Source organism: Phragmites australis, chromosome 22 (assembly GCF_958298935.1).
Source record: "Phragmites australis chromosome 22, lpPhrAust1.1, whole genome shotgun sequence".
NCBI classification, from domain to species: Eukaryota; Viridiplantae; Streptophyta; class Magnoliopsida; order Poales; family Poaceae; genus Phragmites; species Phragmites australis.
In genome coordinates, this window is record NC_084942.1 from 4,534,748 (window position 1) to 4,557,958 (window position 23,211).

The following is a 23,211-nucleotide window of genomic DNA, read 5'->3' on the forward strand; positions in this document are numbered from 1 at the left end:
AACTTTCTTGGATGGGGATAAATCTGAATACAAAGACAATCTTCCACATCTTAATCCATCTGGATTGCGAAGAAATCGACAAGTCACATGGAGAACGAGGCAAGAACACCAGGGTCAAAAGATATGAATAAACACGAGAGGCATATGCACGCACGGTTTTGGGGTTTGTATTTTGGGAAGGATTAAAATTCAGATGTTCCATGGGATGCTCCGATGTAACATTGGCAAGCAACATCTAAAGAAAAAAAGTTCAGCGACTGCAACAAAGCAGGAGTTAAAAATATAAAAATTTAATAAAATCCTAGTTCTTCATCCTAAAAATCATTTGACGATGTAGGTCCTAACTTCACAAAGATGCACCTTAAAAATCTTTGAAAAAAGGTTAAAAACAAAATCTGCAATGTTATAAGCTAGGGACCATCGATACAGATACGTGTGTATCGGTATTGGACCGATACGAATACGGGATACATCATTTTTCTAGAAAATCCAATATACGAATACGTTTTACTATTAAAAAAACAGTAATAAAATATTCTCGTCCTCTACTCTAAGTCTCCAACTTGTATTCGGCTAGATGTGACCACTAGCTAATAACTAATAGATCGACACATGGCAGCGGCATAGGTTTCACTATCATCCTCATGCCGTTTGGGTTGGGCAAGCCGGTGAGGGAGGCTGCTTTGATGACAGCCACAGCCCCAAATGCCATCTCACAGCCATCGCCCCCATAGTACTGTCTGCTTGTCGCTGCCCGCACGGGGATGGGAAGAAAGAAGGAGGAAAAAGAGGAGCATGGGAGGACAGGAACTCACCACTGGTAGATGGTGGAGGACGTCGTCGCCAGCGCTACAAGCGTGGTGGTGATGGGCGAGAGGGAGGCATGGGAGTGCGTCTCAGAGTGGGAGATGCGGCTAGGAGATGCAATATCATTAGGTTATGTGTCTGGGAGATGCAATTGGGTCAGACTGGATTGGATTGTATCCTAAAGGTATCCCACAAGTATCTAAGAAGTATATGAATTTTTAATATTTATTTTTATTCAGATACTCAGTGGATACGTATCCGTCGAGTATCTGACGCGTATCAGATACGATATGGATACATGGGTATTTGGAAGTACGGTATTTCAGAGGTTATAAGCAATGTGGCCGATGCAACATAGTGGCATTGCCATTGCCACTTGCCCACATGCAAAATATAATGGTGCAACAATACAGATTCCGCATCGCCCTTATTCTTCGCAGAAAAAAAATTGTGACAGAAATTAAAAGCCTTTTACAACCATTTTATCTTTCAGATGTAGATTTTGCCCTAATCATCTGCCACTTCATCACCTGATGCCATATCACCCTTATTCTTTGCATATATATATATTCATGCTGTAAGATCAAAATCTCTCTGAACTAGCAATCAATGTTTCATTAAGTTTCACTTCTTATTAAGGGTTGTTTGCATATCTCATGGAAAAGCATCCCAATGTTTCCAATTATGATATACAACATAAGGTAGATAGACAAAGCACAAATGTTTATATTAGAACCACAAATCCTTCCAAAATCGAGTGTCTTTACTGACTACTATCTTCTACCCTGATAAATTTTTCTTACCTCGAGCAAATCTTCCCAGCAAGGGCGAGTTACCAATCTTGTGCAGCCAGGGCAGTGCGAGATTTCTCGATGTATTTCTTCCTCGCAATCTCTTGTCACATATAGTCTTGGACTTGTTTGGTTGATTGCCACGATTTTGCCGTAAGGGTGGCGTGCCATAGGTTTTGTGGCAAACAAAATATCCATCACAATTGTAGAAAATTTAGCAATAAATAAGTCTACAACAAATAGATCTTGCTTGAGAGAAAGTTTGACACAACATAAGTATGTCAGCTAACCAAACACTTAGCCACGTCCGGTAAGTTTAGCTATCTAAGGTGTGACAAACTACATCCATGAACCAAATATGCCACTAATGTTCTAATTCACCACCTTTTTGCAAAGAAGCCTCACCTTCATTTTTCTCATGTATTTACAATGAACGTCGAATTCAAATAGTACCAAAAGTCGAGGATGAAAAATAAGGTGTTGTTTGGTTCATCAATTGTAAGCGCAATGGGGAACGATATCGAATTACCTTGGTAATGAAAATGGAATGGGTGAAAGCAGACTTTGTTTGGTTCGATTCTGAGAATGGAATGAGAACCCATTGCAGTTGGTTGCCAGGCTAAGAGTTAGCAAGCAAGCGTGTTGACCGGTGAGCACGAGCCACATGACTACATTGTGATGCCAGTACGCTTCCCGTGCGCCACTGCCAAACTCACCGAGTCCTATGCGGAGGTCGCTCACCGTTGCCGAGCTCACCGAGGCCGTCCGTGCCGAGGTCACCCACCATCACTGAGCTCATAGAGGCTGTCCGAGATCACTCGCCACCACGTTCCTTAGGGTCTTGGTGCCATGGGTTTTCGCGATGAGCTCTACTGGAGACAGTGACGTCAACGGTGATGGAGCTGTCGCATGTGGTGAAGGTACTTGATACAGGATATTTTGAGCGGTATGGGTCTTATGTTGGCCCGATATTAGGTCGCATGTTACCCAATTACATAGCATTTTAATCAATCACAAACTAACGGATTGGTAGTGTAATCCGAACACGACATAAGTTCAGAAAATGGTTTAGGAACCAAAACAGACTTTTCTCCGAAGCAAAAGAAACATCGGGCTTGGGCTCAGGCCCAACCCAAACCGATGCGATCCAACAGTAGACCACGATGGGCCAGCAGGCCCTTCCGCCGGTGCGGTCCCCAAAGCCCTAGCCCTAGGGCCAGGGGCATTTTCGTCCGACCCAACCAAACCCTCCTATTCGCAGCCACCTATAAATACCCTCCCTAGGGTTTACGTCCTTCGTCTCCACCCAGCCCGCGCCGCCGCCGCCCGCGCTCCCCTCAGGTAATCAAACACCGACCTCCCCCCTTCAATTTCGCCTTCTCGCCAGCCATTTCATCTCCTGAATCCGTGCGGCCGTATAGTTTTTTCGCAAAACTCTTCATCGCCTTGCTGCGAGATCGAATTCTCTCTAAGCTGGCGATCCTATTCTAACTTGAAGCAAGTGCGAGCAATCTAGGAACCGATACATTTTTATCCTTGCGGTTCGAATCTGCAGTCTTGTAGGCGGTTTTCTGGTTGCAGATCTAATGGTTTCGTGCGCGTTGATTGCTGCAGGTAAGGAAGGAGGAGGCAGGCGAGGATGTCGCACCGCAAATTCGAGCACCCGAGGCACGGGTCCCTCGGCTTCCTCCCCAGGAAGCGCTGCTCACGCCACCGCGGAAAGGGTACGTGTTGTAACTCCGATGCATTTGCCCGGTGACACTGTGATATCTCGTTGCCTATCCCTTCTGATCTGACGAGTGTGCACTCTTTGCGCTTGAGAGCAGTCGCTAATGATACCTTTTAGTTTATTGGCTAATTGTGTGTTGGGTTCCATTCCGAGTTTGGCTCACTGAGTGATTTGGGATCCTACAGGTATCATTAGTTTGCATTGTAAATTTTTCGAATGGCTAATTCCTAGTTTCTGATATGGTGCTTGATTAAGTTGTCTTTGAATTGCCGTGGTAATTTTTATGCGCCAAACATGAAAATTGATGGCAGGAGTTCTTTTTTCATCTAGAATGAGAAATACGGAGGATGCATTTGTTATCAAACTCTAATTGTCAATAATGTCTAATGTGAACACAATATAGTTTAGTGTAATTTATTTGTTTGATTCTGTTCAACTCAGTGAATGTACATACTATTTGGTAGTATAGTTAGCTTACTTTTCAAATTCTTGGTGTTTACAGTGAAGTCCTTCCCCAGGGATGACCCCAAGAAGCCCTGCCACCTCACTGCCTTCCTTGGCTACAAGGCTGGAATGACCCACATCGTCCGTGAGGTCGAGAAGCCTGGCTCCAGTAAGTTAAAACTCTTTGCACTAACCACATTTTGTGTAGTAATGTGACATATTCTGTGCATCTTGAGGAAGCAATTAAATTTTGAAGAATTTGTGGAAGTAATCATTATTATTGTTTTTCTGTTAATAAAATCAGCAGACAATGATAACCTCATGTGTGCTTATCTGGTTATTCTACTGTTCAATATTAGGTCCGTGTAGTTTTCCAAAGCAAATTGACCTTTGTAACATTTGCTTGTTAATATGGGTTGTGCAAGAGATCTGATAGCACCATGTATTGATGTTGTGCAGAGCTCCACAAGAAGGAAACCTGTGAGGCTGTGACTATCATTGAGACCCCTCCTCTTGTCATTGTTGGACTTGTGGCATATGTGAAGACCCCTCGTGGCCTGCGCACTCTCAACTCTGTCTGGGCCCAGCACCTTAGTGAAGAAGTGAGGAGGAGGTTCTACAAGAACTGGTGCAAGAGCAAGAAGAAGGCTTTCAGTAAGTATGCCCTCAAGTATGACAGTGATGCAGGCAAGAAAGAAATCCAGTTGCAACTTGAGAAGATGAAGAAGTATGCCTCAGTTGTTCGTGTTATCGCCCACACTCAGGTGAGGTTTCCATTCACTGTCATTGTAGTTCGGTAATTTGGAGGTTTGAGGATATTTTGCTTACACTTGTTATGATATATCTTAATTCTAGATTAGAAAGATGAAGGGATTGAAGCAGAAGAAGGCCCACCTCATGGAGATCCAGATCAATGGTGGCTCTATTGCAGACAAGGTGGACTATGGCTACAAGTTCTTCGAGAAGGAGGTCCCTGTTGACTCTGTATTCCAAAAGGACGAAATGCTTGATATTATTGGTGTCACCAAGGGTAAGGGGTACGAGGGTGTCGTCACCCGTTGGGGTGTCACCCGCCTTCCAAGGAAGACTCACAGGGGTCTCCGCAAGGTTGCCTGTATCGGTGCCTGGCATCCTGCTAGGGTGTCCTACACCGTCGCCCGCGCTGGTCAGAACGGGTACCACCACCGCACTGAGATGAACAAGAAGGTTTACAAGATTGGCAAGTCTGGACAGGAGTCTCATGAGGCCTGCACGGAGTTTGACAGGTAGGAGGCCTGACTGCTCATGACTGGCTCCTTTGGCTATGCCGCCAGCCTTGTTCTATGATCCTGCTGTATGTAATCTGACGATGCGGCGATTGCAGGACCGAGAAGGACATCACCCCGATGGGCGGCTTCCCGCACTACGGTGTGGTGAAGGGCGACTACCTCATGATCAAGGGCTGCTGCGTCGGCCCCAAGAAGAGGGTCGTCACCCTCCGCCAGTCCCTGCTGAAGCAGACCTCGCGGTTGGCGCTCGAGGAGATCAAGCTCAAGTTCATCGACACCTCGTCCAAGTTCGGGCACGGGCGCTTCCAGACCACCGACGAGAAGCAGAGGTTCTTCGGCAAGCTCAAGGCCTGAGCTGCTGTCGAAGCAAAATGTCTCACCTGATAGTGTTATCATTTCATTTTTCTTCTCAAATTTCGTGGGAAATATTCGAGGAACTGTGTATGTGTTGCAACTCTGAGCTGCTGCCATTGCGGATGATTAATCTATCGAGTATTAGGAATTTTGGAATCGATGGCTGCTTTTTTTTTGGTCTCGTTTGGAAGTTTCAATCTGCTCTGATCCATCCATTATTCGGGAGATGTTTGAATCAAAATTGTTTCATGAGATTTTCGAAACCGGGCAAAAAGCAGTTCACCCTGCTAGTTGTGCGCGGTTGTTCATCAGAGTTGCCTCCTTACTGTTGCACTGGGCCCACATGTTAGCCTCACGTGATGGGCCGAATCTCCCCAATCCAGCTGTGCTCCGACGCGCGAGTGGCACACGGAAGGCTGGCGAGCCACCATGCCTCTTCTCTTCCCCGCCGCGCCGCCGCTATCGCTTTGCTTCGCCGCGCGCGCCTCCCGCGGCGCGGCGGTCCCAGTGGCATCCGCGGCAAGGAGCTCCTCCTCGTCGTCGTCGGCCTCGTTCGACGCGGCCGCCTTCGACGCCGAGCGCCTCCGCCTCGACGCCGCGGCGCGGGCCGGGATGGCGTCGGCCGCCGCCGCGGCGGAGGCGGGGGCGGACCCGAGGGCGTGGAAGTGGGCGGTACGGAAGCGGGTGTGGGACGCGCTGGAGGCCGACGGCGTCGCGCGCGACCCGCGCCCCGTCCACCACCGCATCCCCAACTTCGACGGCGCCTCCGCCGCCGCGGATTCGGTGAGCTCGCTTTCTCGCCCACCCGTGCTGCGGCCCTCCTCAGCCTTACAACCCCTTTCGTTCCCGCCTCAGTTCGAGATTACCTGCGTAGAGCATTCCACACCACACATTCGTCACCTATTGTTTTGGTGTAGCTAGTCTGTGGTCATGTGATGTGAAATTATCCCTTACAATTTGCAAATTCACAATTTGGGTTACTGATGGTAAATTTAATGTGGAATTGTGTCGCTACAACTCGGGCTGATAGTGCGATGTGATGTATTTTAGACCTGTAGTTATTCCATGGTCATAAGCAGTTTGTTACTATCAGCGTGTGCTTTAGCATCAACTTTATATGGCGTGCAGCACAATTTTGATCCTTGGCATTCGCATATAACTTGTTTTGCTGTTCCTGTTTTCTAAACATTCGTGTACCTGTATTTCTATACTGATATGGAAGTGTTTCAAACTGTCACCACTCACCAGTTGTGGAGGCTAGACGTGTGTCAAAATGCCGAATGTGTGAAGGTCAATCCTGACTCACCTCAGAAGCAAGTTCGGTTCTTAACACTGTCAGGTTAGTTTGCTATGACCGCAACTATTGTGACTGCCCAAACGTAGCGTAAACTTCCCCTGAAGACACATGAAATGTAATGCAGCTGGCTTTTATATTGGCTATCAGTTTTGTCCTTGTTTGCTTAAACAAGCACCTGTCAGTATTGTCAAACTTTCCAGCAGCTAGCCAGCCAACCAGTTTGTTGTAGTTGCTTGTTTTGGTATAACCCAATGGAGCTTTGATATATGAGGTTGATTCTTGTTCACTGCTGCTTAGGGTGCATATGGTCAATATGTCGTTCTGTATCCTGCTTAACTTATGTAAATTTACTGTCTGTTGATCTCTCATCGAATTCTTGTGTGCTGCAAACCAAACTATACTGGTTGCATATGGGATCCAAGTTTTACAATTTGCAGATTTTGATATGGTCTTTTTAATCTACTGGACTGTAAAATTCTTGAGTTTATAATATACTCAATCAGGCATTGATGGAGCCACTGCAATCATGTTAAACTTCTTGTCTGAGCATTTGCAAATGAGTTGTCTTCTTTTCCATTTTTTCGTTCCTACTTTTTTTACAAATGGCGCTACTTGTGTCTTCCAGGTGATAAAAAGCTGTTGACTCCACAACCTCGGCTAAGGACGGGATTTTTCTCAGTTCTGGACTCTCAAATGATACCCACTGGATACATTCCTGAAGCATGCACTTCTGTTGGTGCAGCCAAGTATGGGAGACCAATTGGTCTAGATGAAAGGATTAAGGTGGATTTGATTGTGATTGGGTCAGTTGCAGTTGACCCAAATTCAGGAGCACGGCTTGGGAAGGGTGAGGTAAATTCTCTTCTCGTGTATACAGTTGAAGCCAGTTGATATTGTTGTTCCTTTCTACATTTCAACAGTAATAATTAATAGAATACCCCATAAGCTAGATTAAACTGATGGCCTTTTGTCCAATGTCAACACTGCCTTAAAATGACAAACTATGCTTTGTCTTCCAAAATTAAATCCTTCCTGCTCCTCATCCATAAGTTTATCTATGAAAATCAACTGCAGGGATTTGCGGAGCTGGAGTATGGGATGCTTCGTTATATGGGAGCTATAGATGATTCAACCATGATAGTAACCACTGGTGAGCTTTTTTATCGATATAGCTAGTAACCTTTTTTTAACTTGAATCTGTTTTGTTTGGTAATGTATTGAAATTTTATATAAGATCCAATCTTATTGTTCTTGGGCATGAGTGAGTAAATGACAACTATTCCATTTATGTTTTTTCTCAACATATGTAGCTAAGCTCACCGATCTTTCTGATGCGTTAGCCTGTGGTTAATTGGATACAGTTCTGATTCTAACAATGTTTGAAATATAATGCCCTGTTATACAGATGATTAGTAATCTCTAAGTAACAACTATTCTAATTATGTTTTTTTTCTCCCGTTATAACCCAAAGATTGCCCCTGTTACTCGTCACCCAGTGACCGAATTTCATGTGCAGCTTTATCTTATCCTTTTTTCTTTCCTGAACTTGAAAACTATAGGCGTTTGCCTTTTTTTTTTCCTTTGCCTGGAATCAGAATTGATCGCTTCTTGCTTATTTAGTCTTTAACTAATCACTGACATAAACTGTCAACCGTATCTGTGACCACAGTGCATGACAAGCAATTAGTTGATGACATTCCAGTTGAGAAGCTGCTCGTTCATGATGTGCCTGTTGACATTATCTGCACTCCTACTCAGGTCATCTTCACGAAGACCACAATCCCGAAGCCACAAGGTTCGACTGATTCCTATCACTTGTTTAACCTGCAAATAAGCCTGATGTGACTAGATTTTGGGGGACTTCTGCATGCAGGGATTTACTGGGAAAAATTATCTCCAGAAAAGTTAGGGCAAATCCGAATTTTAAGAGAGCTCAAGAGACGCATAGAGCAAGAGACAGGGACCATTCTTCCATGTGGGCCTTCGGAGAAGCTGCCACCAACAGCTCAGCGAAGACGGCGACGGCGATAGTCATGTATGTTCAACTTACTAGAAATGTCAAAAGCACTGACACTGTCTCATATGATATGTCATATCCGCTGACAGAGTTCAGAAAAATGGATATGTGCAATCATCCTAGATTGGCATTATTTTGCTTCAGCTGGGTACCAATGTAGTAATAGCGACTAATCCAGTACTGAAATATTCAGTTTGCTGCAAAAGGTTACCTAATAAAATTGGGCTTGGCGTAGTGAAGTACACACCAGTGTAATTTCGGTTCAGAATCCGTAAGGCCAGGCACTACCGATATACAAATCAAAGGGCGATTCATAGCGTGGGTTGTTCCTAAATAATCTTCACTGCATCATCATGGATGTAACTACTCTTTACTTATTTAACCCACCACTAAACAAAAAGCTAGCAACAAAGCGAAGTCCCAGGGTCTAGCCCTTATGAAGAGTAAGCCAAAGGATGGGAACTAAGGTCGTGCCTTGCCTCTTGGGAACGGGAAGGGAGGAAGGGCACCGGTTGCCATGAAATAGGAGCAAAATTGGAGAGGTCGACAGCGGTAGCAAGAGAGGGAGTGGAGGAGAGGAGAGGTAACCCTAGGTGCCGCACAACAAAATGAGAGATGCATAGTTATTAAGGTGTCGCCTAATTGATGCCTAGGTGTCGAGGCGCTCGGTGGTGTTCACCACACTCGTCGCCTCGCCTAATTTGGGTATGGCGTCCGCTTCGCCGCTCGTGGTGTTGCCTAGGCGTCGCCTTAGCTTGTCTGGACGCCGTATTGGTCAAGGTGGACGCCACGAGGCCAAACTAGCGCACGAGGGAAAATAGAGAGGGAAGCAGAGCGTGCGCAGGGGAAGCAAAGAGCGCGTGCGGGGGGAAAGAAGAGAGGGAGCTCAGGCGGGAAAAAGAAGAGAAATAGGTAGAGAGAGCACGCGTGAGGGAGCTCCAGAAGACTAGAAAGAACACTAGAACTCACCAGATCCGCCGTCACTGCCTAGTTTGCCGCCGTTGCCTCCCCAACCATCGGCCCTCTTCTGCTCAATCCGCCCTCTGTTGGTTTGTCGCCGCCTCCCTAGTCCCCACCTCCTCCAATGCTCCACGCTCCAGTCCAGCATGCCTCCTGCTCTCCTTTGTCGTCCGCCGGTCTGCCGCCGCCACCGCCTCCTCCTGCCATGCCCTCCTCTGCTCAGAGCTTCAGTCTGCCGAATCTGTAATTTGCTCCTTCGCAGTGGCGCTGGCACAACTCCTCTTCCATCGTCCACCGGACTGGATTGGTACTTGCTCTGCTCCTCCATGCCTCCTGGTACTGCTTTGCTTGTGTGCTCTAGTGATCTGCTTGCTATTAGTTGTGTACTTGTGTACAGCTAGTTGCAGAGGTGGATTATTTGTTACTTGTGTACTACTCTGCTTGCTATTAGTAATGTACTTGTGTTCTGCTATTAGTTGTGTACTATTCTTGTTTCAAAAATTATGCTTGTACATTCATGTGAAGTGAGTATGGCGTCGCCTCACCTCACGTCATACCCGCCTAAAAGGTGTGAAGGTAGTCAGACGCCTCGCCTCGCCTTACCGTCGTAATAACTATGGAGAGGGAATGAGGGGGCTGGTGGGTAAGCGTAACACGCGACCATATCTAACCATATTCCCTTCATTTAGTTTCCTTCTTGATTTTTCTCCCTGTTCCTATGTCCTTTATTTTCTCTCATCTCTAATAGTTTCATTTCAAAGGGATTCGTGAAAGGAAAGAAGAGAGAATCTCGGGGTGGAGGGAATATAAGAGAGAATTTCTTCGTGAAGGGAAGCCATTGGAGTGCTGAAGGGAACGAAAATATCTTCGCGAAGGGAATGAGTCTCGTGAAAGGAAACTGTTAGAGATGATCTAAGGTGGGCCCCTTTCACACCCGCGGATGTAGCCCTTTTGCACCAGTCATATCTGATTGGACTTCATTCCCGAGCTTGGATCTAGGGTAATTTCGCATCCCTTAGGTCTAGCTCTAAAAATCGTGCAGGCCTTTGGAGATTATACGATCATCGACCTGATGCAGTGCATCAGGCCCTGCTGGCACCACCACTGCCACCACAACTAATCTCCACCTCACCCTACCTTGCAATTTAATCTCCCTTGCCCTTCGATGCTAGTTCAATCTTGTTCCTCCCTTTCTACCATAGCCCCCACCCCCAGTTAAGATGGAACCCTTAATTCCCCTCCAATTGCAACACAATCTACAATGCGATCTCTACAGAGCACTAGATCCCATGAAATTGGAACCACCTCTTGTATGCACGGTGGGGTTGTGGGAATACGACTCTATTCATTAGGACTCAAAGGCTTTGATAGGAGGCACACTCATGTGTTGTGTGAGTGTAATATGCGGTGTGCGCGTCTTCTTTGTAATAGGAAAAATATAAAAATGTGGACAAAAATACGTAAATTAGCAATTTCGAAAGAGCAGTTTCGTAACAGTTTGGTGGCTAAGTTGATCTTCTCGGTCCGATTCGCCTTGGCCTCTTGGAAGGGAGGGAGGTTCCCTCCTGACAGCCGTCACCGCCTCCGACCCCGACGCCAACACGGCGGAGGTCAGAGGTCCTCCTTTCTATGGGGATGACACCGGAAACATCGGCGCCCTGATGATGCGATTCGACTTGGATTCCTTTCAGTTTTACTGTTTTACACCTGAAAACCGTTATTACTGTTACTGTCTAGCAAATGCCATATTCACCGCTGTAATTCTGAGCTTGGCAACTCGCTCTTCGCTACAAACAATAGAAGCATCCAGCCATTGCAGGTGACTCTGTCGCTTGCCTCCATCCCTCGTTCAGGTAACCTGGACAATACCACCTTAGAAGCGGCACCTCGTCGACAGCTACCGACGGTGATGTCTTACTTTTGTTGCGATCCATACTATTGGTGAGCGTCCTAACTCTGTTTTCCCCCAATAGCTTGTATTCCACCAATAGTGTGCTAAAAATGATCTCTCCAAGCTTTTGTTTTGTTTTCTTATTTATTTACGTATGCGAAATTTTAGAACTTTGTGTAGTAATTTCGGCTGCCATGATCTTCGATTCTGTTTTGTTTTCTTCTTTCAAATATTTGGACAGTAATAATGAATGGAGTAGTCAATGATCTTTCACCTGAATTCCTTCCTTTGACAGAAAATAAACTAGATGAAACTGATGGCCTTATGTCCAATGTCAACACTGCCTTGAATTACAAGCAATGTTTTGCCTACCAAAACTTTGTTCTTGTTCTTAGTTGTAGACCTTGCTCATAGCTTTGGGCTAGTTGGATCTACCGCAAACTAGTTAATCTCCACACGATCTCTTCTTCCCATATAGCAACTAATCCAGAAATAGAAGAACTGAACTTTGTTCTTGTCGTTCTTAGTTGATGTAGACCTTGCTCATAGCTTTGGGCCAGTTGGATCTACCGCAGACTAGTTAATCTCCAAACGATCTCTTCTTCCGATCGCTTTATGAAATATTCAGTTAACTGCAAAAGGTTAACTACTGAATTTTGCCGGGCATAGTGAAAAAATGAAACCTGATTATGCAAAACTGCTTGTTCTTAATAGTGTTTTATGTTTTGCCTCAAACTATGTTTATAGATCAATTCTGAAGAGTAATATAGGCAAACTGACGAACCATCACTGTCTTACATTACATATTGTATCTTTTGTGGCTGCCCATAACTTCGCTGTTTAGAAGGTGCTGATAGGGAATTGGTAGGAGCAGACAACACCTACCAGTTTACATAAGGAAGCAATATTCCAAACCACTCCGATTCTGTGTTCAAAATATTTTGGCCCAACTTCACATTCTTCAGCATGAGGACAACATTGTTTGGAAGTCCTCAGAAAGTGTTGCTCATGCAAAAAGGACAGGGCATCTAGCTAGCATGTATCTTGACATGCCATTGTGATTTGCAGGAGAGACTTAAGGGTCTGTTTGGCAGAGCTTTCAGAGCACCTTTTCGGCTGAAAATCAGGGGAGCTCTGTCAAATAGCTGCTTTCAGCTTTTAGCTCCCTGAGTGGAATCCATGTGAGTAATTCTCTGAAATGAACTAGAAGCTGGGGAGCTGAAAAAAACAGCTTCCCTTGATTCACTTCCCGCACAGAATCACTTCTTTCATATAGTTTATTCTAGAGAATCATTTTCAGCTACAGAATCATTTTTCCCAGAGAATCACTCTCCGCAGAGAATTTGAATCAGTGAGAGCTCTACCAAACATGCCCTTATTCATGATTGTGTGGCTGATGAAACTCAGGGCGGACGCAGACCAAAATATAGGGGGGAGGGGAACCTTCATCGCGAACCAGCAAAGGCTCGGGCGGTAAGCTCGGTGGGGAGCGAACCGCGGGTCGGAGGATCGATCCCCAGCTCTCGCACCATTCGTGGACACGCACGGAGCATGGGGGCTCGACTCCACGGTGGAGTTCGAGCCCGACTGGGTTCATCTCCGCTCCGCATCTAGCCCTAGGTCTCCAATAAAGACCGTGCAGATGGGGTAACACTATTAAAAAAAGGGAGAACCTTCATCTCCACGCATACCACACGAACTGCTTCTTCCTCCTTCGTTTCTCGAAGGGGAGCTCCAAAGTGCGCCGCGGGAGGCTGGAACAGTCGCCATGGTCTAAGTAGGAGGGATGTGAGGAAGCAATATTTTCTGAGGAAAGGAAAAGGAAACAAGAGTCTGTGAAGCAAAAAGGAAAGAACACGTTGGCTTAATACGAGGTTGGCACCGCTTGACATGCTTATTATGAGTATATGAACATGTTGTATTTGTATATAATATAAGGCTCACAGTTGGATTTTGTAACTACTACTACATTTTAGCACGAGGGAGGAGCTGTCAACTTTCAACGGCTGATTTTGTATTTCTGATTACTTTTTGGAGGATGTATTTGCGGCTGAGTTTAGGAGTAAAAAAAAAAAAAGATTTCGTTTTAAAAAACAAAAAAGTCTAGACCGGCTTTATAATGTGAATGAAGAGGTAGTGCATGGTCTGCATAAGCTATGAACTCGTCACCATATTAGAACCTACTCCAAGGTGCACTGATCTCGTGCTATATATTACGTAACAGCTTATCTAAGCATGCATGTTAAGGTAAGGCATGGCTGTTCTTGGACATCTTTATCCTATTTCACAAACCAAATGTTTCATTTTTATTTCGAAATTGCTTTCCAATATAAGGCCCTGTTTATTTTGCTGTGGATTGGCACAACTTGAATTTTGTGGAGAAGTTCATTCCCACCGGATTGTGGATTGTGAGATTTTATAGTTTAACGTTAATTGTGAGAATCAGCTTTGAGATTGCGACCCTTTGTTCTTGCTTTTGATTTTGAGGCTGGAATCCATAATCAGAATAAAAAATAAATATTAAATTCATAAAACTTCTTGAATTATGATCTGAAACTTAGTAGTAACTGTTAGAAAATAGATGATCCACATCAAGGCAACCGCCGAGCAGTTGCACATTGAGCAATTGCCCGACGGTTGTTCATATCCATTTGTGGATAGACATCCGTTCGGGAGGAGTATCTCCCGAACGGACACCTCTTGAGCATGTATATATATCAATGAAAGATCAATAAAGAATGAGTTCGAATCCATTATGTTTGTCTACCATTACATTGCAATCCAATCACTTTTAACACGTTATCAGCACGCTCTCCACTGAGTGATCCACAAAGCATACGAACATGAGGCACGAATGCCTTCATCGATCACAGAGAAGGTGAGAAATGGTAAGGATTAAATTATCTTTGATTGTCGCTACTCTACTTTGTGTCCTGCGCTAGGATAGCTGTCGTCACTTCACGTGTCGTCGTTGTGGTCCTCGCTTAAATCATGACGGTGGACACCGTGCTCCTGTGGATTGCGGTCACCGTGGCCGCCACTCCCATCGATCCGGTCACCCTAGCCGCCACTCCCATGGATGCGATCGTCGTGGCCCGCGTCCGTCTCGTCGCCCTACGGTTGACATGCACCACACCGGTCTGAGCCAACCGCCACCGATCACGGTCGACGCAGTCGATGTTGCCCCTCCACATGCCATCTGCTACTGCCCGATCCATGGTCTCGCATCGTTCTCCTTCAGCCCGACTGTGAGCACTGCCGATCCGCCCCCACTGGAGGTCGATGTCCACGTCGATGTTGTCTCAGAGCCGCCGTCTCCGACACCTACGCCGTCCGCCCTGACGGCACCAGGGCCGAGTTTCCCTGGTCGCATCGCTGCCACAGCGGTGCGCTGCATTAGCAGCGGCACACCCGCTTCGACCCAAGTCCCACCGGTGACCTATGATGTCACACCGACACCCTTGACCCACTCGTACGGCATGATGGCGGCTCGCCATGGGTTACCCCCTTCTTCACCAACCCGGCGGCTGGATCCACTTCGGATGACATCAACGCCGCCTTGAATTTTCTTCATCTTCGCCTCCAGCTCGCCGCATCCTCTGTCGCTTTGCAACAGTGGCGGTGAACCACCAGCCCAGTTTCCGCCAGGGATCTTGGATCCCATCGTCCTCAGGCCTTCACTTCGGGGCCCACATTGACGGCGGTAGTGGCGATCCGATCTCCTCCTCCGACGGGGAGTACACACCGCGCTGAGAGGCGTAGCGGCGCGATGGAGCAGAAGCGGAGCAGATGAGGCGGTGCGGCAACGCTGGCAAGCGAAGTGTGGTGGGCGGGACGGGGCGTAACCCTAACCTCCCTGCCGAGCCACTCTTATATGCCCACGCACGGTCACCTACTTGGGCCGGCCAAAAGGTCATCAAGGCCCAGGCCCACGTTGTAGCCTGTCTAACCTCCCCGTGCCCAGCCGCATGGGCTACGGCCAAGGTTGTCTTGGCCCCTTGCGCTAGCGCTCTCAACAGATCCTCTAGCTATTTTGCACCCTGGGTTTATGATAAATTGCAAAACAATCCAACTACTAGTATTGTTTACTTAAGTACCTGTCATATTTAGGCCCCTGATATTTACCATAATTACATTAAGTATTGTTTACTGATGTAATTTAACATTCCAGACTCTGTTTTTTGAAATATTGTGTATTGTTCAATGTGTTTGCTTCATACAATTCCTATAACATGCAATTATGTTTATGACCACTTTAATTTTACAATTGAGTTTTATTTTCTTGAAAGATCATATATTAATTCACTTAATTTATCCCAAAGAGCTTTTGTGCCCAATGTGCTTAATTCAAGCAGAATTAAATTGCAAAATTCAATTAAGTGATTACCTCAATTTAGTATTTGTGAAACACAAGGTAATGGAACTATGACATCTACTGTATTTTTATAGATTATCCACTATTATTGTGAGGTCTATATTTTACCATCTTGACTTAATGACTACCTTCAATGTGTCCTTCCAAATATTATATTTAGCATAACACAAGGTAATAGGAACATAGGCATCTAGAGACAAATGTCAGATTATGCTTCCTACTACTGCGAGATCTACAGCATATTTGGTGATTTTCTCCAACGTGTTAGCTACATAATTTGATGTCTACACTATGTAATTCAAGTCTCAACTTGACTTTACATATTTTGCATCATTATTATAAACATTACCACGATGATTTTTAATTTACTTATAGTAAATTGATCAAATCTATGGCTTCAATCCATGTAGGTCAAGATGACCATCAAAAAATTCGATGCACTCGCACTCGATAGTCACAACTATCCAATATGGGCAATAGACGTCAAGGTCTGTCTTGCATCACGTGGAATAGTAGAGGCACTCCAACCTCCCCATGAGGGAGATTCACCGCTACCAGATCAAGCTAAATATGGTGGATTATACATAATAAGGCATCATATTCATCCGGATCTCAAATCTGAGTATCTGATGGAAGAGAATCCAAGCATTTTATAGCTAACTCTCAAAACAAAATATGAACAGTAGAAGGCAGTCATACTGCCTGATGCAAGTCATGAATGGACTTATCTTTCCAGGATTTTAAATCCGTCAGACATTACAATCATGTTGTTCATAAAATATGTTCCAAGTTTTGTTTTTGCCAAAAAACCCTACAAATACGAAAAAGATAGAGAAAATTTTATCTACTATACTTCCCTGTTGATAGGATCTTACAGCAACAATATCATGCAAGAGAATATCAAGTTTATTCTGGCTTAATAAATGTATTACTTCAGGCTAAAAAGCATGATGAACTCTTTCTAAGGAATGATCATCAACGTCCAATAGGTGCTGCTCCTTTACCTGAAGTAGATTCTAATATCTAGAATAACAATAAGTTCAATGTCTCTTTTAGAAGCCAACCAACAAATTTTAAAGGTAAACACAGACGCAACAAGAAGCAGAAGCCACGTACACCAGAGAAGGGGAAAGACATTTCTAAACTCAAATTTGACAAATCTAATGTTTGTCGCAAGTGTGGCTGCTACAAGCACACTACTAAGAAATACCGCACTCTGAGATGTTTAATTGATATGTATTTACAATCTGTGGGACCTAACAACCTGCTCAATGATAAAGATATGAAGCACACTTCAATCTTCAAATTGACACCGCCAAGAAGGCTAGTTTTTCACAACAAGTTTCAAAAGAACCAGATAACAATTAGACTCTTCAGCAGCTAGAAAATCCAATGAGCACAGAAAATATGATCATAAAATTTGCTTTGCAAGATATGTTTGAAGACCTTATCTAGTCTCCTAATTCCAAAGATACTATGTTACATGCGTCTATTAGTTGTTATAATAATAAGTTGTCATTATTATGTATTATGTGTCACAATATTGTGTCAGCACCTATAATACTAAATAAAGTTTGTATGTATTCTATATATCTGATAAAGAATTTCATATTAAATTCTTAATTTCTATATATATATTTCTACGGGAGTCAATCCGATGGAAGATTAAATATGCTTAGTGGATAGTTGTACCACTAACTCTATACTTAGGGAAACTAAATATTTTCAATCTCTTAAAAAGAGTAAAGGAAATATTATGATAATCGCTGGACGCGATACTATGATTGTTGGCTCTGGTCGTGCCATAATCACACTTCCTATGGGTATTCAAATCACAATCGACGATGCAGTATTGTATCCCGATTCAACTCGTACCGTACTAAGTTATAGAGATATCCGTCAAAATAGTTTTCATATCGAAACCCATGATGACAACAAAGAGGAATATCTCCTCATTACCAAAAATAACGGATATGCCAAACAAATACTAGAGAAAATTTCCCTCTTTATTTTCAAGATTGTACTATACATACATTAAATCCGTACCACATGTTGCGTATAAGGTAATTTTTCAGAATTTAGACACATTCCAAATATGGCATGATCGCCTTGGTCATCCTGACATCGGGATGATATGAAAAATTATCAGCAATTTAATTGGTCATGGTATAAATACTGTCAAATTCCCACAATTTTGGATTTTAGGTGCACTGCATGCACCACAGGGAAACTGATTTTAAAGCCCTCTTATCTTAAAATCAGAGTTGAACCACTAAAATTCTTTGAATGCATTCAAAGCGATATATGTGGTTCGATCCAACCATTAACTGGACCGTTCAGGTACGTCGTGATTCTCATTGATGCATCTACACGATGGTCACATATGTGTTTTTGTCCACACGAAACCATGTCTTTGCCAAAATAATTGCTCAAATTATTAAATTACAAGCATATTATCTTGAACATATGATACAATCCATTTGAATGGATAATACGGCTAAATTCACCTCAGGTGCCTTCAATGATTATTGTATGACTCTAGGAATTCAAGTGCAGCATTCAATACCATATGTCCATACTCAAAATGGTTTGGCAGAATCCCTTATCAAGATAATTAAGCTCATTGCACAACCCTTATTACAGAATTGTAATTTACCAACTTCATGTTGGGATCATGCAGTTTTACACGCTGATGATTTAATTCAATTGTGACATACTACATACCATAGTACTTCCTCTCTACAATTAGTATGTGGAAATCAAATAAGTATTTCTCATCTGCGTAAATTCGGTTGCGCTACATACATACCGATCTCACTACCACATCGTACATCCATAGGCCCACACAGAAAATTGGGGATCTATGTGGGGTATCAATCTTTGTCGATCATTAAATACCTTGAGCCCCTCACATGGGACATATTCACGACCCAGTATACTGACTATATATTCAATGAGGACAATTTCTTGGTATTAGGGGGAGATTTCAAGTACTAGAAAGAATATAGAAAATCAATTGGAATATCTAAGACATTTCCGCCTCAGATCCACATACTCAAGGATCTGAACTCCAAGTTCAGAAAATCATCAATTTGTAACACATTGCAAATAACCTGCCAGATGCATTTGCTGACTATAAAGGTGTCACCAAATCCTATAATCCTGCCAAAAATGTGCCTGAAAGAGTGAAGGTACCAATAAAAATCACTCAACTTCCTATTTTTATTAAGAGAGGGAGAAATACAGCCACAAAGGAGGATACAGCTTCTCGCAAGCGCCAAAGAAAACAGAGGAAGAAACCCTCTGAAACAGTAAGTGTAAGTCAACCTTAAATTAACAGACACCCAATGGGTAGTATATACCTAGTGGATGGGCAATATCCACAACCCAACTCAATAGTGTACTCAATTCATGATGGTGGGATATCAGAATACCTTGACTCAATCGTATTAGGAAATCACGAACAATCTCCAAGGGTACAAAAGATTTCAACTAACTATCTAGATTCTGGAGAATCATATGACCGAAATACTACAAGTATCGACACATACTTCTCCACTATGATTGCAAACAACCTCCAAAATGATTCAAATCCCAAGATCATGGCAGAGTGTGAAAAACGCCTAGACTGGACTCAATGGAAGGATGCAATTCAAGCAGAGATAGACTTGCTCATAAAAAGAGAGGTATTCATAAAAGTAATACCTACACCTCCAAATGTCTTCTTTGTGTGATACAAATGAGTTTTCATCTGGAAACGGAATGAGAACAACGACGTGGTGAGATACAAAGCAAAGCTTGTAGCACAAGGGTTCACACAGAGGTCCGGTATTGATTTCAATGAAAACTATTTTCCAGTTATGAGTGGAATCACATTTCGATATCTTATTTCATTAGCAGTACAAAATCATCTATCTATATAGTTGATGGATGTAGTAATCGCATATCTATATGAGTCACTTGATTCGGACATGTATATGAAAGTCCCCGAAGGACTAGACATTCCGAATCCAAATGTTAACCGCAACATGTACTGTGTAAAACTTAAAAAGTCATTATATGACTTAAAGCAGTTGGGAAGAATATGGTATAACCGACTAAAAAAGTTCCTTCTACATAAATGGTACTCCAACAATAATGATTGTTCATGTATTTTCATAAAGAAATCCTCAACGGAATTTTGCATTATCTCTGTATATGTTGATGATCTAAATATCATTGAAAATACAGAAGATATAGGTGAAGCACACAATCATCTTAAGATAGAATTTGAAATGAAGGATTTGGGTAAAATCGAATTTTGCTTGGGTATACAACTTGAGCATCTTCCTTCAGGTATTCTAGTACACCAAGCCACATATACATAGAAAATATTGGAGAAATTCAATATGGACAAACCATATCCATCCAAGACTCCCATGGTTGTTCGATCTCTTGATATGGAGAAAGATCCATTTAGACCATGGGTAGAAGGAGAAGAGATACAGGGACCCGAGGTTCCATATCTTAGTGTCATTAGAGCGCTATGTATCTTGCAAATTGCACTAGGCCAGATATCAAATTTACAGTGAACTTACTAGCTAGGCATAGCGCTGCTCCAACTAAACATCATTGGGCGAGAGTCAAGAATATTTTTCTATATCTCTAAGGCACTAAATATCTTGGTCTATTCTTTCAATTTCAAAGAAACTAAGATTCAAATATGATTGGATAGACTGATGCTGGATATTTATCAGATCCCCACAACGCCAGATCACAGACAGGCTTCATGTTCCTACATGGTGGGACAACCATTTCATGAGTCTTCCAAATAGACTTTAGTGGCTATATCCACCAATCATTCTGAAATAATTGCATTATATGAGGCATCACGTGAATGCGTGTGGCTTCGCAGAATGATCAACCACATACAATAGTCATATGGTATTAGTTCTATTGAATCACCTACCATTATCTACGAAGATAATGTTGCTTATGTTGTTCAGATGCAAACATGTTACATAAAGAGCAATATCACTAAACATATTGCCCCTAAATGTTTTACCCTCATGAGTTACAATAAAGTGGGGAGATGAACATCTTACAAATTAAATCCTGTGATAACCTCATAGATTTATTCACAAAGTCATTACCAACTTTGACATTCCAAAAATATGTCCATGGTATTGGTACGCGACGACTTCGAGATTTACAAGGATCAAGTGGAGTCTCCTCTTGAATTTTAACCTGTTCATACATCATATTATACTATTTTTCATCTATAAGTTTTACTTACTGAAAGCATATAGGCCTCAAATTTGTGTTTTGGTAATTAATGATAATATATCTTTGTGAACTAACTTGTTTGGTTGAGTTATGAAAATGTTAGTTATAAAGATGTTGTGGAGCTAGAAGATGTATGAGTGGAAATCATGAAAAAGGCTAGCTCAAGGTAAAGGTATACTATAGGGCATTTTATTTTGCCGGTCAAAGGTGTTTAGAGAAGAAAATTGATCGGATTTATAGGATAAATACCGTACTATTAAGAGGGGTTAATGTGTGTTTACTTAAGATTTTTATGGTGCCAAATTTGCTCAAACTTGCATTTCATATAGAGTTGAAAAATATAGTTTGAGAGATTTTGAAGAAAAGACTGCCTCTGGGAGTTTCTAAGCGCTGGCGGTCTGACCGGCCTATGAGGCAGTGTGACCGCTATATATGAGTCAGAGAAGTCCTGCTCTATCTTGAGAGTGGCGGTCTGACCGACCCTTCGAGCGGTCTGACCGCTGTATAGCTTCGGTGGTTTTTGTTCGGATCTCATGACCGGTCTAACCGGTTTGTATCACGGTCTAACCACCAAGGAACAGAGACTCTGGAAAGTTTATGCTCGGTGGGCGGTCTGACTGTGGGGTCAGCCAGTCGGACCGCCAAGATTGTGACGGTTTGACCGCCGGTATCTTGCCGGTCAAACCGTACACGAATAGAAGGTTTTTGGGTTGGCGGTCCGATTGAGGAGGTCAGCGGTCTGACCGCTAGCCAGAATTAAATTCGACCGTTGTCTGTAGCCATTGTACGGTGGCGGTCCGATCGCCATTTGTGCTGTGGTCTAACGGCCACTTACGCAGAAGTGTCAGAACCATAGTAACGGTCAGTTTTTGTGTTGAGGGCTATAAATAAGGACTTGACTGGTTCATTGAATGAGCTCCTTGACTCTAGCACTTAAATACAACACTTTGAGCTCTTGCCCTTGCGCGCTCTCTCTCTTCGCTTAGTGGTTGCATCTTTGAGAGGTTGAGAACATCTAGTACATAATTTCAAGAGTTTAAGCAATTAGGCACTAGTGATTCTTAAAGCAAGCATCATTGGCTTATTACTCTTGGAGGTTGCCGCCTCCTAGATGGCTTGGAGGTTGTGGCACCGACGAGCTCTTCAAGGAAGATTGTGAAGGAGCCGTGATGATGATTGTGAGAGGCTTGAGCACGCCTTGCCGGAGCGGTAAAGTGCTTAGCTAGTGGGATCAAGATTTTGAGTAGTTCTTGTTCAACTCCAGCTTAAGGTCAAGTTGCTCGGTATGAGCCCTTTCTCGTGTGAGAATTGAATACTTGATAGAGAAGCGGATTGAAGCTCGAACTCACCTCAACGTGGATTAGGGGTGATTGGCAAATTATCGATACCACGTGAAAAATTTCTTGTGTCATCTTTGAGCTATTTACTTTATTGTTGAGCTATTTACTTTCATGCAATTTACATCAAGCAATCTATCTTCCTAGATTATAAATTATTGCATGTCACCCTAGGTTTGTAAACCTCAACATAGCTCTTAGTTGTCTTTTTTATTGCTCTAGTGATCCTTAGTTTGTTTCCACAAGTTTTCTTGATCGTTTAGTAATTAGTTTTTAAAATCGCCTATTCACCCCCCTCTAGTATGTATCATTGATCCTACACTTACAAAGTTTCTTATAAAAGATTTTAATGAGGCAATATCTACACAAAGTCATATATCATATCTCCTATTTTCCCTATCGGGGTTTTTAAAGGAGGTATACAAGACATATCTATTATTCTCTAAACTCGCTTATGGATTTTTCCTTTTAAAAGGTTTTCTCATATGAGTTTACAAAGATGTAATAATCAATATATATTGTATCATTTTCTCATTATTTTTCCACTAAATTTTAAAGGAGTTTTAACAACATATCATTACTACTCTCCTCACATTTTTTCCATAAGTTTTTTAGAGGAGATTTCAAGATTATATGTACATGGACTCGATCAAGCGGGAATGTTAGAAAACAGATG

At 43.1% G+C, this 23,211-nt stretch overlaps 2 protein-coding genes across 3 annotated transcripts; both read left to right on the forward strand.

Moving 5' to 3' along the window:
- The first annotated feature begins 2,837 nt into the window (after positions 1 to 2,837).
- Positions 2,838 to 5,551, forward strand: LOC133904708 (large ribosomal subunit protein uL3-like). Its single transcript, XM_062346197.1, has 6 exons — positions 2,838 to 2,939; positions 3,213 to 3,322; positions 3,830 to 3,940; positions 4,231 to 4,535; positions 4,627 to 5,036; positions 5,135 to 5,551. The coding sequence occupies exons 2-6, from the start codon at positions 3,238 to 3,240 to the stop codon at positions 5,391 to 5,393; spliced, it is 1,170 nt and encodes a 389-aa protein (XP_062202181.1). The 5' UTR covers positions 2,838 to 2,939; positions 3,213 to 3,237; the 3' UTR covers positions 5,394 to 5,551.
- A 74-nt stretch (positions 5,552 to 5,625) lies between these two features.
- On the forward strand, positions 5,626 to 8,949 carry LOC133904709 (5-formyltetrahydrofolate cyclo-ligase-like protein COG0212). 2 transcript variants are annotated; one of them, XM_062346198.1, is made up of 6 exons: positions 5,734 to 6,176; positions 6,642 to 6,732; positions 7,316 to 7,542; positions 7,765 to 7,840; positions 8,360 to 8,485; positions 8,564 to 8,949. In XM_062346198.1, the coding sequence occupies exons 1-6, from the start codon at positions 5,823 to 5,825 to the stop codon at positions 8,719 to 8,721; spliced, it is 1,032 nt and encodes a 343-aa protein (XP_062202182.1). In that variant the 5' UTR covers positions 5,734 to 5,822; the 3' UTR covers positions 8,722 to 8,949. The 2 variants fall into 2 exon arrangements, with proteins under 2 accessions (XP_062202183.1, XP_062202182.1); XM_062346199.1 differs by lacking the exon at positions 6,642 to 6,732 and having other exon boundaries at positions 5,626 to 6,176.
- The last annotated feature ends 14,262 nt before the right edge of the window (positions 8,950 to 23,211 follow it).

Bases quoted from the DNA above. Each gene is read 5' to 3' on its own strand.
- LOC133904709 (XM_062346198.1), top strand. From the start codon at position 5,823: ATGCCTCTTCTCTTCCCCGCCGCGCCGCCGCTATCGCTTTGCTTCGCC. The intron at 6,177-6,641 runs GTGAGCTCGCTT...ACCACTCACCAG, and splicing joins CCTCCGCCGCCGCGGATTCG to TTGTGGAGGCTAGACGTGTG. The intron at 7,841-8,359 runs GTGAGCTTTTTT...CTGTGACCACAG, and splicing joins AACCATGATAGTAACCACTG to TGCATGACAAGCAATTAGTT.
- LOC133904708 (XM_062346197.1), top strand. From the start codon at position 3,238: ATGTCGCACCGCAAATTCGAGCACCCGAGGCACGGGTCCCTCGGCTTC. The intron at 4,536-4,626 runs GTGAGGTTTCCA...TCTTAATTCTAG, and splicing joins GTGTTATCGCCCACACTCAG to ATTAGAAAGATGAAGGGATT. The intron at 5,037-5,134 runs GTAGGAGGCCTG...CGGCGATTGCAG, and splicing joins GCCTGCACGGAGTTTGACAG to GACCGAGAAGGACATCACCC.